Below are 14446 nucleotides of genomic sequence, written 5' to 3' on the forward strand. Positions count from 1 at the left end.
CATGATTATCAATGAATGAAAGCGGAAACGGAGTGTGAGAGAGAAGTGTGTGTGTGTGTGTGTGAGTGTGTGTGTGTGTGTGTGTGTGAGTATGTGTGAGTGTTTGTGTGTCTCAAAGTTGTGTGCAGGTATTCTTCTGCGGCAGCTAAGTAAGCCGCAAATACACAGAAAGACAGGAAGAGCTCAGAGGGAAAAGGAGATCACTCAAACTAACTGTCTCACACACACACTGTGGAAGCAAATTGGTAGCCCACAGAAAAAGAGTTTGAAGACAAGAGATGTTTCAGCAGATAGAAAGACTTTATTTTCTCAATAAAGTCTGAAGTCCAGAACGATCTCACACACACACACACACACACACGCACACACACACACACGACTCACCTTTAGCGTCCGCGTTGGTGCCCAGCCCGTGCCATCAATCGAGTGCTCGCGCAATAAACTGCGGGGGGAACAAAAGGCTTTCATTAGTGACTCCATTAAGCCTCTGATCGTTAACGAGCGGCACCACTAGTGCGACTAATTACGCCAACGAGAAGGCTCTTTTGGGGAGGGCGCGGGGGGGTGGTAAAGGGAGGTCGGCGGGGGCAATTACCTCAGGCAGATCTCACCCGTCTCAGCAATGTTGGGGTGCCATATTCTGGTCAGGCATTTGACTTTTGGAGGCTGCAGAAGAGAGAGGGAGAGAGAGGCAGGGGAGACAAATCAATTAAAGCGGAGGCGTCGATCCGTAAAAGTGCATGGCGTGTGTGTGTGTGTGTGTGTGTGTGTGTGTGTGTGTGTGTAAGTGAGTACATGTGTGTGTGTCCGCCTGAAACAGAGAGGGGGAGAGAGACTGGCGTCATCATCTCTGATGAGCCAATCTCGGTGTAACAGGTGTAATACCCGGGGACTCGTCTCAAAGCACTCTTCCACTGGAGGTCAAACAGATTGACTCGAAGCTTCTGATCCGTGAAAAGGAAGTCCCTCCCCCTCTCTCCCTCCCTCCCTTCCTCCCTCATTCACTCACTTACACTTCAATAACAAAAAAAAAAGCCCATCTTAAACAGCATCCATTTAACCGTGCCTTTTCAACTGATCTCTGCGGATTGGCACTCCAACGCATTAAGTGGGCGGAAGACGCCGCGCCCTAATGGAGGCGCGCTGACAGGAAATGTGATTACGAGGGGGGGGGGGGTCAGCTCGGTGGCATTTATCAGACAGACGCACAATTAAAAAGCGCGGCCGAGTCGAATGAAGACAGACTGACGAAAGTGACATAGCTCCCCTGTTGCGGCGCGGGAAGACAGCTTTGGTCCGTCGTCGTCTCCGCTCTCTCCCTCGGGCTCATTGTTCCGTGACGCACGGAGGAGCCGACGAACACGAGACGGCTGGAGATGGAAATTTCGGAAACGAAAAAAAAAAAATCATTTTTCTCACGCTTAATTAATGCATCAGCCTAATGTGCGGAGGACGTTTTTTCTTTTTTTTTCCTCACAGTTTTTTTCTCTCCCAGAGATGGACCCAGGCACAAATATTGCGTTTATTTAAAAGGACGATGACGGCCACTGGGTACGATGTGCGGCCCAAGAGAGCCTACACGTGGGGACTCAAGTCAAAGGACCCCCACAATATTTAACAGTACTTAGCAACTGTGACAACTCCAGCAGCACCTATCAAAGCCTCCCAATGGGTGGATGTCAAGAGAGCTGGGGAGAGAGCTGGAGGGTCTGGCTGTGGCTGCCTGGTGCCTTGGAATGTTCGAACAAGAAACGTCAGCCGTTAATCGGCGCAACTCTGACTCTCATTTCCTACACTTAAATGAATTAACGACCACTATCGCATTTTCCAGTGCTTTTAGAGCAGCTTGACCCAAAAAGGCCCTGCGTGTTTTAATCCAATCGGACGATAATTTGGCAGTCTGCGCGGACAGAATGACAGAGGATTGGGTGTGGATCACTGTGTGTGTACTGAGAGATGGCAGAGAATTGGGTGTGGATCACTGTGTGTGTACTGAGAGATGGCAGAGAATTGGTCAGTGTGTGTCTACGGAGAGATGGCCAAGACTCACCACCATGTTGTAGGCGTCGGGGACGTCGATTTCAAACTGAAATTTTCCACTCTGATAGTAGCCTTCGTCTGGGAACAGAAGGAGATGCGCGGTTCAGTGGACAAGAACACATATTTGCACACATTTGAATTCTGTTTGGATTCACCAAACAAATTTCTTACAGAAATGAGCTCTCTCACACCACCCATTCTCTCTCCTCTCTCTCTCTCTCTCTCTCTCACACACACACACACACACACACACACACACACACACACACACACACACACACACACACACACGGTACAAGTTACAGTTTACTTCACTGTTTGCTGTGTCCTTGTTGTCAATATTCAAATCAAAGACGTCTACATTCGCGGATTCATTATAGCACCTAACGCTCTCATTGTGCCAGACAACTTTCAGAATCACATTCAACTGGAAAAAAAAAACTTTGAACAAACAGCATTAAAGAGTTTTGGTGTGGCATGTCAGTCTGAAGTTATTTCACTGTATCAAAGATTGAGATTGCCGCCGTGCCGCCGTGCCAGTGCTAGCCTGGTGCAGGGCATCAATCAGAGGGGTTAAATAATCCATAAGAACAGCATCCACAAACACTACATTTCCAACGGTGCTCAGGCAGAACCGGGGGGGGCCGTGGTCTTGATTTATTTGCTACAACAAGTTCTTCTGGCAGAACTCGGAGAATTTCTCCACGACCGCCTCCCTCTCCCTGCTTCTCTCCAACTCTGGCTCTCTGCTTCCTGCCTGCCACATAAATTGTTAAGACGGCGAAGGGGGTGGGGGGGGGGTATTGTTGGAAAGAAAAATCTATGGCGCTGGGGAGCATCGTCAGGAGCAGAGGGTTTTCTGGGCGACTCAAAGAAAGATGTGGGGAGAAAATGTTGAAGTATTTATAAACATGTACACAGCGTGCCTTTGAAAAATGAATTCCCCCATCTGTTACACACTCTTGTGCCACTGTACAGGAGGGGAAAAGAAAAGGCGCAGGCAAGCAGGCAGGCGCACACACACACACACACACACACACACACACACACACACACACACACACACACACACACACACACACACACACACACACACACACACACACACACACACACACACACACACACACACACACACACACACACACACACACACACACACACACACACACACACACACACACACACACACACACACACACACACACACACACACACACACACACACACACACACACCAAAATCATATGCTGCCTTTATAAGTCAGCATCAGACATTTCCCCCCCAGAAACGTCTCTAAATATATCTGGTTGCCAAAGACTCATCTTCACACGCTGGCAGACGGACTGTCACCAACTATGTTGAATCCGCATCCTCATTTGAGCTGCCAATTCAGACAGCCCCGCTCAGTCACACACACACACCGCCGTCACAGGAAAGATTCGACCCAATTTTAACAAACCTCCAATCAATAGGAAAAACAAATGCATAAATAATTCAAAGCAGAGAGAGGGGGGGGGGGGGGTACTGGAGCGTGCTCTGGCTAAACCCTTGGGACTGCATGCGTGCCTCCACTCCTCTTTTCACTGCTAAGGGTCCACGGCCCTCCACGGAGCATTTAAAAGTGAGCGAGCATCTGAGCATCGAGACCACACTTCCAAACACACACACACACACACACACACACACACACACACACACACACACACACACACACACACACACACACACGCAACTTGTTGTCAGGGAGGAGGATCTCCAGAGAGGTCTCTCCGGTTTCGGTGGCCGCTGATGTGCTGAGGCCGGCGGTTTTCCTCTGCCGCAGCCACCAGACACACACACACACACACACACACACGCACGCACACGCACACGCACACGCACACACTCACACACGCCCGCCGGGTATTTGCTTCCGTGTCAGCGGCAGCTAGCAGAGCAAGTGACGCTTCTTGGCAGCTCGTGCATCGAAAAAAAAAAAAGTTTAAAAGCAGGAATAAGAAGACCCAAAATTGGACTCTTCAAGGGCTCTCGGGCTCATCTCCCAGCAGCGAGGGAGCTTAAAAGGTAGCGCACGAGCCTTCAAAGGGAGGTGATTTGTCCAACCACTATAGAGGGCTCTCTGCTTCAGCTACCTGCTTCGTAGCAATTTTCAGGAGTGGATCGCTTAGTGGCACAAAGGACCATGTCATCGAGCAATTTTCCCCCGATGGCCCTGTGTGGATGAACCCCTCAGTGCAATTTTTTTTCCCAGGAGTCTGTTTTCATTAAACCACGGCAAAGGTGGGGATGCGATTCAGAAGTGCGTGCCAAATTGGCGGTAATAAATTGAAACTGATTAGCTTGACGATAAAGTCAGATGATAATTTACTTCTGCCACAAGACTATTCGGTCATTTACTTGCTTTGATTGGATGCAGTACCTTGTTGAATACAGAGCCTAGCACCGCACCACACTGTGAAATGAAGGAGAGAGCAGAGAGAGTGCATGTGTGAGTGTGTGCTCTCAAACGCGAAGCGACTGCCCGCGCTCGGAGCATCAGCTGGGATCAGCCTCCGGTGCGGCGGTCAGAGACTGCAGGCTCTCCGCCCCGCCTCCCTCCCTCCATCTCTCTCTCCATCTCTCTCGCTCTCTCTCTCCCTCTCTCATCAGCTCTGAGTCACAGGGCAAAGGGCAAGAACAAGAGCCTTCACCAGGGCAACGAGAGGCCAGGCTGGAGTGGGCTTGGACTAAGAGGGCTGAACAGGACACACACACGCGTGTGTGAGAGAGAGGGTGTGTGAGTGTGTGTGTGTGCGTGAGATAGAGAGAGAGCGTGCGCATATGTGTGAGATGGAAAATTACAGCGACCTGGAGCATCGAGCCATTTAGACAGGTGCGTGCGTTTGATGAACGAGAGGCCAGGGGTTAGACAGACCGGCGTCGCCGAAGCTTCGCGGGAGCCATTTTAGGGGGGGCGTCTTCGGAGAGGAGAGGCGCCTAAATGAGAAATTGATTTCTCGTCCGCGCCACAGATCTCCTCCTGCCGCTTCTCCCCACCACCCCCCCCTGAAAATGAGAGTGGCTCAGGAGAGCTCAGACACGAGGAGATGAGGAGAAACCTGGGCTGAGCTATCCAGCCTCCACCCATTCACTCTGCACACAAGCCAAGGAGGGAAGGGAGAATGAAGGAGGAGAGAGCAAGAAAAGAGAGAGAGAGGCAGAGAATAAAGAGGAAAAAAGGAGGAGGAGGGAGGGAAGGATAAAGACAGAAGGAAGGAGAGAGTGAGAAAGAGAGAAAGGAAAAGAGGAGGGGGAGGGAGGGAGGGATAAAGACAATGGGAAGAAGAGCGTGAGGAAGAGTGAGAAAGCGAGAGAGAGAGAGAGAGAGAGAGAGAGGGAGACAGAGAGAGAGAGAAGCTGATTGTCATCCAGGCTTTTGACTCTGTATAATCCTCCTCCTCTGTGATGCCTCTTCAATAGGGCTTCCCTGGTGTGAGTGTCCTTGTGTGTCCACGTGTTTACGTGTTAGAGGGAGGTAGCTGTTCTACTTTCACACTTGACTGCCAAATCTGGACCCTGACCAGTCACTGCCGCGGCCAACTCACTTCGCTCATTAATTGTACACAAATTAGTGCCGCGTCAAAACATGCACTAATTAGCAGTGTCAGATGGTTTCACACAAATCTTTGACACAATTTATTTTTAACGCTGTCAAGATGATACCAGAGTATGAATATAGGTCAATGTGTACATACAGACACCCGCCCCCACACGCACACACACACATTATATGCATATATGCTTTTTCTTTATATGTGTGTGTGTGTGTGTGTGTGTGTGTGTGTGTGTGTGTGTGTGTGTGTGTGTGTGTGTGTGTGTGTGAGTCAGTGAGTGAGTGAGTGAGTGAGTGAGTGAGTGAGTGAGTGAGTGAGTGAGAAAGAGAGAGAGAGAGAGAGAGAGAGAGAGAGAGAGCAAGAGAGACAGGAGTAGTGTAGTTGGATACACACAAGACACATTAAATCAGGCCGCTCACATCCTGAACATCGCCTGCAACCCCCCCATGCCCCCCCCCCCCCCCCCCCCACACACACACCTCCCTGCACATTCTGTCCTGGAGGTGTGTCCCCCGTGTCTCCTCAATAAATCATGGCCGTCGTCACCTGGCACTTGTAATATGAATACTTGATTCGGACGAGGGCGGACGCCCAAGCGTGGGACGTGTTTGTTCAGTCCGTGCCTGCGTCGGCCTCTGTTTGAAAGTCGGTGTCTTCATCGCGTTTAATCTCCACTACCCACTACCCCCCGTACCCTTGACAAACTCATTCCCCTGGGCAAGGGACTGTGAAAAATTCATTGGGGCAGGTTCACGAATTTAATTACAGTGAGAGTGTGTGTACCCACATTTTGGATACACCGTGGCCAAGCGAACGGCTCTTCACTGCTCAGAGTATATGTACTACACCAGTATAGAGTACTGCTGAAGAAATGCCATTCACACACTATGTGGAATCATTCTACTTCATGCAACAGCACTCGGATGTTCAAAAACCCCCCCAAAAAAAAACACTCAAAGTTTATCTGCTATATTAGTTCTAAATAAAAGTCGTAAGGAGTTCGGAAGAAATACAATTCTACTGAATGTAATAGTTCCCATGGGATGGAGGAAATGCCATTCACACACTATGTGGAATCATTCTACGTCATGCAACAGCACTCGGATATTAAAAAGTTAGTTAGTTAGTTAGTTATAAATAAAAGTCGTAAGGAGTTCGGAAGAAATACAATTCCGCTGAATGTAATCGTTCCCATGGGGTGGAGGAAATGTTATGATTGAAGCAAAACATTGCTAAGGCACTTTGCACTGTGGGCATGCATTCACAGTGACCCCAAGTGAGTACTGCAATCAACAAAGCAGCAGAACCGGGTCTAAAAGTAACTGCAGCGCAAGAGAGCCGCTTGTTGAATTACTCCATATAAATAAATAAAATTAATTTATGTTTCCAGATGTTTTCGAGAATGAGTCGAGAAGTGCTCAGCAATCATTTTGAGCAAAGACAGAGAAGCTTATGACCTCATAGCCATTTCCTCTCATAAGGAAGCATATATGTGGGACTTGCTGGAGCTAAGGGGGGACTTGGGTTTATGGCCCCATAGAACATCACAAAGGCAACATATTTATGAAAATTCTCTCATCCCTAAGCCTCTGTCTGAAGCAGAGGCCATGAGATTAATGACCTAATACTAATAACAGGGGCCAGAATGTACTTGGTCATGCTTTTCAAAGACAAACAAGTAAACAGAGACAACGTTTTCATGACAGCCACGGCAAATGATGGCTTGACCGTAACCCATACACCATAACACCATACAGTGCACCATCCTTTCAAGAAACCAGCTGTACCATATGAGATTTGAAAGGTATACTGTACTACGCAGGTTCAGATATTTTTGGAGACTGTAGGGCTCCCCCTAGAGTCATGATATATGTATATTTTACTCTGCCGTTGAAAATAGTCTACTTCTCGTTACTTCTTCCTCCTTTACACAATGAAAATGGATCAATAACAGGCAAACAGGTCTCCAGAGAGCTATTTCTACTGACAAGGCAGGCAATGTGCCATGATTCTCGCAAGATGTCTTTGGACCGCTATTCTTGAAGCTACATGGCTGGTTCTCTCGTTAGTAACTCTGTACGTCTGTACTGTGTGGTTAGGCTAGGTGAACGATTCCCCTATTACAAGTTATTTAACCTTCAAATTGGCTTTGTAAAGGTTCTATTATGGTGAAAATATTGCATAGTTTAAAATCTACGAGAGAGGTAGAGATGCTCCTGTACTCACCTGGACTTATAGTCAGCTGAAAGTGGTGCAACTTGTTCACATCTGGGAATGTGACTTTGCAGGTGCCTGAAAAGCACACAAATAACATAGGGGAAAAAATGGAAACATTATTTTTTGCTATTACTACCAGAACAATCTTACTACTAATCTTAATAAAGGTAACCACAACAACAACAACAAAACAATACATGGATTACATACTTTATACATACTTTATACATGCTTAATATGACTGCCTATAACGACAATGAATCCTCTCATTACATTTTATTCACTATTATTTTACTGGATTATGCTTTTTATTTCTTCATTGAGACTTCAAGGTATTATAGTTATGGAAATAACAGAGCAGATTGCCAGTGTTTTCTGGATGAAGAGGTGACCTTCTGTGTGCTGGCAAATGTGGAGGGAAAAGGGAAGCACACTCACTGGGAAGATTGGCTTCCAATTCTGCAACCTCTGCAAACAGGAGGGAGAGCAAGGGAAGGAGAGAGGGAGGGAGAGAGGAAGGGAGGGAAAGAAAAGAGAAAAAAGGAAAGGCAGTGTAATTAGACACCACATGACCTTTTCAGGCCAAAGGGAAAAAAACGCTGATAGTGAAGTATTGCTGCTCGCTCTCCATTGTCAGGGACACTGGGGCCCTGTCAGTCCACAGTGGACTTCCATCCCTCTCCACCTGACCGACTCCTGTCTGAGGAATTCCTCCAGCGGGATACCTGTCCATCAACCCTGCCCCACCTTCATCCTCTGGGCCGTGGAAAGTAGGCCAGCCCGGAGATGGGCCCGTCTTTGGAGTCCTTCTGAGCTGCTGTGTAGCTACTCCATTCATCATTGCTGGCCCACAAGGCAATGGCATCCCATCTGACTTGACTGTTTCTCTGCGCCAGTTATATTTAGGCTGGACCCCTGCCACTCAGGCTCGTCCCCACATGTTTCTCGGCCTCAGGTGTCAAGGCATGCCGATGTTGGCATGCTGAGGAATATCCGCTAGCAACCTAGCGAGCGAGCGAAGTGGATTGTGTGTCTGATTCAAAAATGTCCTCCGTTCGTTCTTTTAACTGACAAGCAGAGGAACGGAACTCAGAGTTGTCTAAACACGCCTGCGTAAGACAGACTTCTAAAGCTTGCTGTGGGAGGAGATAGGCTCCCTTTCAAACTGTGTTTTTTTCTAGCCCCTGCTACTCTTAATTCATTATGATCTCAAAAGATGATCTCAATGACTAGCAGCTGACATTTAGTTTGTTTTGCTTGCCAGTCCTAAGGCTGACAGTTCCTCTCTCAGATGCCAAAGACAAAAAGTAAACAAGTTGATGCAAGAAGCTCATAAGCTCGAGGCAATGCCGGAGGAAAGCGTTGGTGTCTAACTAATCACCAGCTTCCGGAGGCTTCTTCCAGGCATTGTACCAAGCGCCAAAGAAAACGTGACAAGGGATGAATGCGGCTATACATTACACTATATAAACATCCAGAGTGAAACAAATTGATACAATAAACTCATAAAAAATCTAAGTAAAATTGGGAAGGCGATTTTTTAGATGCCAACTAAAGTCCTTCGCTCAGTGAAAACCATAATTTTGCATACTTTTTGGTAGCCTGGTCCTAACCATCCCATAATACTACCATTTCATTTCGTATTATGGTCTGGCATTTCTTTGCTCTGAAGCGCTTGCAGGAAGCGGGAAGTAACGCCCAGTTCTGGTTTGAATTGATTGGACAGCTCTCACCCAATCGGCGATAGTTACTCATAACAACATATCGCAGGCGTTTAACGTCATCGTCACGAGCGCCCTCCCCCTTTCGCCCCCACCAACCCGTCTCTTCGTTTATTGGCTGCTTTCTGGAGGGGGGGCGTTCTGTTACAATTCTACCGAGCAGAATGCTCCACAGAGGAGCACGGCCAGACTCGTAGTGGAGGCAATCCTTGGCCGGAAGTACGTGGATGGCTCGCGAGGCTAACTTTTTGGTCCATCAAATACCCAAATTCTGCAGTAGGAAACCTCATTCGCTGACACTATATGGATGTAAAAGGCACAAAATCTAATCTTTCCAAAAACGTTTTCTGATGGACAAAAGTTTCTGTCAGTGTGCAAACATGACTGTGAGATGTATTTATTTAACAATTTATTTATTTATTTATGATTGTTTGTTTGTTTTTGTATTTGAATGTATTTATCACAATTTGCATGAATTGCAAAGGCCTCCAGCATCATACATAGTGTCATATGTAACTGCACATCAGGGCTGCAGAATTTAAGGAGTGTATCTGATCAAATTTGATTACAGATCGATTAATTATACACCCCCACCTTGCATGCTAACTGTTCAGAGACGAACTAGCTCAGGCCTGATGACCACAGAGAGAACTTATCCCCTACATACTGTAGACTGGATTTAGGGAAGGAATGTGTGTGTGAGTGTGTGTGTGTGGGGGGGGTACCTTTGATTAGCAGGCGATCCCGGACGGACACGCGGTGGCTGGAGTCTGAGGGGCCCCCGGGGGCCCGACCGGCCCGCACATCATCCCTCTTCAGCTTACTCGCCAACGTCAGCATGGCCGGACCCTCTCTCTCACCTGCGCAAGCAGAGAAAGGTCAATCTATCACACATCAGGTGTGGCTCATTCTTTTGACAGCAAACTATAACAAGGCAAACTAAAAAGCACTCTGTTAAGTTGAAGCAAAGTTGGCTATATCTCTTGTAAGAGTAGCATAAATGCATCTACAATTTATTTTGAATGTCTCTCTTTTAAATGGCTTTCATAATCTTCCATCTTCAATTCAAGTTAATTCATGCTGTTATGGTTACTTATTTATAGTTTGTAAGTGAATAGACATTTATTAAAACATTAATTAAACTAAGTGCATTCGTGTTTGTTTCAGCTTTTGATTAAGAACTCAACTCTTCCAAAGAATCTAATCTATTTCTCTGTGGGTGAATATTATTGAACTGGGCCTAACTTGTTGGAGTGTGGATCGGATGATAGTTTCTCATTCTGAAGTCTGCAACATATTTTCACATAAAAATAAGAGAATATTCTGCATATTTGCTATAATAAACCACAGCTGTACAGAGCCTTGTGTTCTTAGTGAGGTTGCCAAATAGTATCCCTAAATAAGGCTCAATTTATTTAGAAAGTTCCATGTGGCCTATGTCATGATTGTCCAAGAAGAGTGAGTCCAAACACCCTGACACTTTATTGCAGAAGTTATAACTGAAAGACTATCGGAATGCAGTGCCTGGTCATCCAAGGGAGTATTCACACTATGCCATCCATACCATTCCATAGTACATTGAACCCCAAACTGGAACTGCTTCATTTGACCAGCGTGATCACTAGGGGTGGGAATTGGCAAAAGCATGACAATTCGATACTATTGCGATATTTGGGCCACAATTCGATATTATTGCGATTCTACACATATTGCGATACAACAAGTATTGCGATTCGATTCTGCGATATATTGCTATTCATGTCTCTCATATTGTTCGAAGGCATTACAAAAAATAAGGAAAATAACACTGTTCAACTCACTTTGTCATGGCATGGTGCATATCAAGGTCCTTACTATTTGCTTTTTGTTGAGAACCGAAACACACCCACACTTTCGATTTGAAATTGCCGTTGAATGGACAGTAAAACGCCATAACAAGCGTCACCTTGAGAGCGTAATATATTGAAATTCCCCCTTGGGGATCAATAAAGTATCTATCTATATCTATCTAGCAAATTTAATGTGATCAGAGTAAACCCTGAGTAAACTCGCCTCAAATAAAAGTAAAATAGATGATTAAATTATATAATTAAGTATTGCGATACTTGAGCTACTCGTATCGATATAATTGCATGCACAAAATATCGCGATACTGAACAGAATCGATTTTTTCCCCCACCACTAGTGATCACTTCATACCGTGCTTATCCGTACGCTTATCCGTACCCGGATCCACTTGAGGTGGTTGGACTTATGATCGCGCCTGTGCAAAGATTCTAGAGCACAGCAGCTCAACCGTTTCAGGGTACAGTTTAATGGTGTGCAGAGTGAGTGCGGACCAAGAACAGGAGAGAACCGTACTCCGGCACGGTCCAAGTGAACCGTGCCCAGCGTGAGTACACCCAAAGGGGCAAATGTTCTACAGTGTCACAACATACATATGACTGAGGTAAATCACCCCTTATTTACAGAGCCCAAAGGAGGGGAAAAGCAGCCCTTTGTTGCCTAGGGGTATGACATTTGGAAGGAGGAATGTCTTCCTCAAACTTCTTCCTGGGGAAGCCCAACAAAACAAGTTGACTACGCCTGGTCATTATCTACTCTGCTATGCCTAACAACACCTCATTCTCTACAACAATACACCTGACAATAACAATCAAAATACCTCTCATTGGCCAAACAAGGTATGTTTGTTTAACCACTGCACACTGCGCTTAACTGGCTCGAAGCACCAGACCAAACCCCACGTGAGCACTGTCGAGCTCCATCAACTGTGGTGAGACAGGCAGACACGGCCATGGAGTCCACATGCAAAGTCCCATACCATCAGAGACACTCTGCACAGAGCATCCAAACGACCCCAACACTCATAAGCGCCGAGCATTACTGTGCAAGAGCCTTTCGCTCGACTGCGACTCCAGGCTGCCTGTGATGAGAAGGAGGGCAACACTGTCTGTGTGGGACTGTTCCGGGACACGGGAGTCAATGAGGCCTGGCAGCACATCAGAACCCATCAGCCTCCTGAGCCGAGCACAGCCCCCACAATGACACTCCCAGTCAGAAGCACTAGAGGGAGACGTCCAGACGACTGATACGTATTAAGCACATCAGAAGTTAGGGGCATAGAGGGAGGGAGTGCACAAATCCAACACTTCAAACGTATGTGTCTCTCTCGATTTTCAATGCTTTAGAAGCCATGGTGGAAAACACAGGAAGTGATATGAGTGGGGGCAATTAGAAGTGCTGGGCATTGCTTAATGCAAAGTAGCCTGATTTGCACAAATCGATAAATCTGTCGCTCCAGGAAGAAAATAACCCTGGTATGCAAGGACAGGACACACATACAGGCAAAGCACCAAGAATGGTCAAGTTTAGCCAGAGACCAAATGCTGATGGATACAACACAGACACAGCAGATGCAACAATAACAAGACTTTGCATACTTATACAATCTGTTTTCAACAGCATTCCAGACACAGCCTCAGGGTCAAAAACGTTATACAGTCCTACAAAAACCGGTACAACTGGAAAATGTGAGCATCCAAATGGAGATGAAGTGTTTGGGATAACGCATCTTGCCATATCCTTAATTTAAATCTGAACAAGTAACATCTCACAGTGGAGTTACTTACTTACTTACTTTACTTTATTTGTTCAGGACATTGCACATTAATGAACATATACATACATGTACATATATGTAAACATGCCAGATTGTAGCCCAAGGGCTAATTTCCATCTGGTGTCCAATAGGCAGGCTAGATGTTTACAAGCAATAGACTTTAGCAATAGAGTTCACATTCAGTAACAGGGTCTAAGGGTCAGAGTGTCGTCAGACGGCATATCTAAATCAAAACAAAGCCACGGTGGATCCTGGACCGTGATGTAGCCGGTGTTTCATTGGGCAGAGTCCACGTCCTCCAAATGATAACATAGAAGCATATAATCTTTAAGTGAAATAATCGATTGATGGGTAGCATTTCCCAAATTCACCGGTGTACATTTGTGAAGTCGCACAATCAACTAGCATTTGTTTTTGTTGGAAAGGCTAGCTGGTCTTGACAAGGTGGTTAAATTCGTTTCAGTTGCAAACCAACGGTGTTCTCCTAGCAGTTCTGACAGTTTATTGATCAAGCAACTAAAGATGCGGCATTGAAAGTCTTGCTATTAAAGCTAGCTATTTTTGACTCCTAGAGCCAACGGATCCACAAGTTATTCAAGAGGGAAGCCGACTAGCTAGCTAGGTGGTTACTGCTTAGAGACACTAGAACTAGCTAGCTATCAACTCACTACACTGACAAGTTCGTAAGTATCAATATCAACCCCTCAACATATTATCTATGGCCGTGTAAGAATCTAACTGTTCATAACATATGAATTGCAGTCATACACAGATAAAAAGGCAATGACAATGGAGAGTATCCAAAAATGTTTCGGGACTGTCACTGACCTAACGTTATTTCGGGAGCTAATGTTAGCAATACTGTACCTGCTGCGGTTGTGTCGGAGAGAAAGAAAGTGCTCCAAATTACACCATAATCAACATTCAAAAGATAAAGCTACGAGTTCGTCTCGCAAGTTCAAAATTTAACCAGCAATCCGATGCAGTAAACTAGGAAATAACAAAGAGATAATGGTTGGGATTAACTTAAATGAACACCTCCGGTAGATCGATGTCAAAGGCGGAAGTGCTAATATAATTGTGTTACAGAAATACTCCCGTCTTTCTACAACCATGCAGCTTTTTAGTTCCGCTTCACTGCTATCATTGCTTTTGTACAAGAAGTGACAACATTCTATTTTTTCCATGGAGATTTTATTTAGCAGTCATGAGCTGAATCGGAAACTTTGAACTATATCAATCAAGTAGGC

At 46.0% G+C, this 14446-nt stretch overlaps 1 protein-coding gene across 1 annotated transcript in view; it reads right to left on the reverse strand.

Moving 5' to 3' along the window:
* Positions 1–14278, reverse strand: part of ube2f (ubiquitin-conjugating enzyme E2F (putative)) — a 26155-nt gene extending 11877 nt beyond the window's left edge. The window contains exons 1-7 of the mRNA XM_062528051.1: positions 14064–14278; positions 10300–10434; positions 8292–8321; positions 7863–7928; positions 2051–2118; positions 596–666; positions 385–442 (exon numbers count right to left, since the gene is read on the reverse strand). Of these exons, the coding sequence (XP_062384035.1) occupies positions 385–442; positions 596–666; positions 2051–2118; positions 7863–7928; positions 8292–8321; positions 10300–10414 (408 nt within the window). The 5' untranslated portion in view covers positions 10415–10434; positions 14064–14278. The remainder of the gene's footprint in view (positions 1–384; positions 443–595; positions 667–2050; positions 2119–7862; positions 7929–8291; positions 8322–10299; positions 10435–14063) is intronic.
* Between the last annotated feature and the right edge of the window lie 168 nt (positions 14279–14446).

The sequence above is a fragment of the Sardina pilchardus genome, chromosome 23 (genome assembly GCF_963854185.1).
Source record: "Sardina pilchardus chromosome 23, fSarPil1.1, whole genome shotgun sequence".
NCBI lineage: Eukaryota > Metazoa > Chordata > Actinopteri > Clupeiformes > Clupeidae > Sardina > Sardina pilchardus.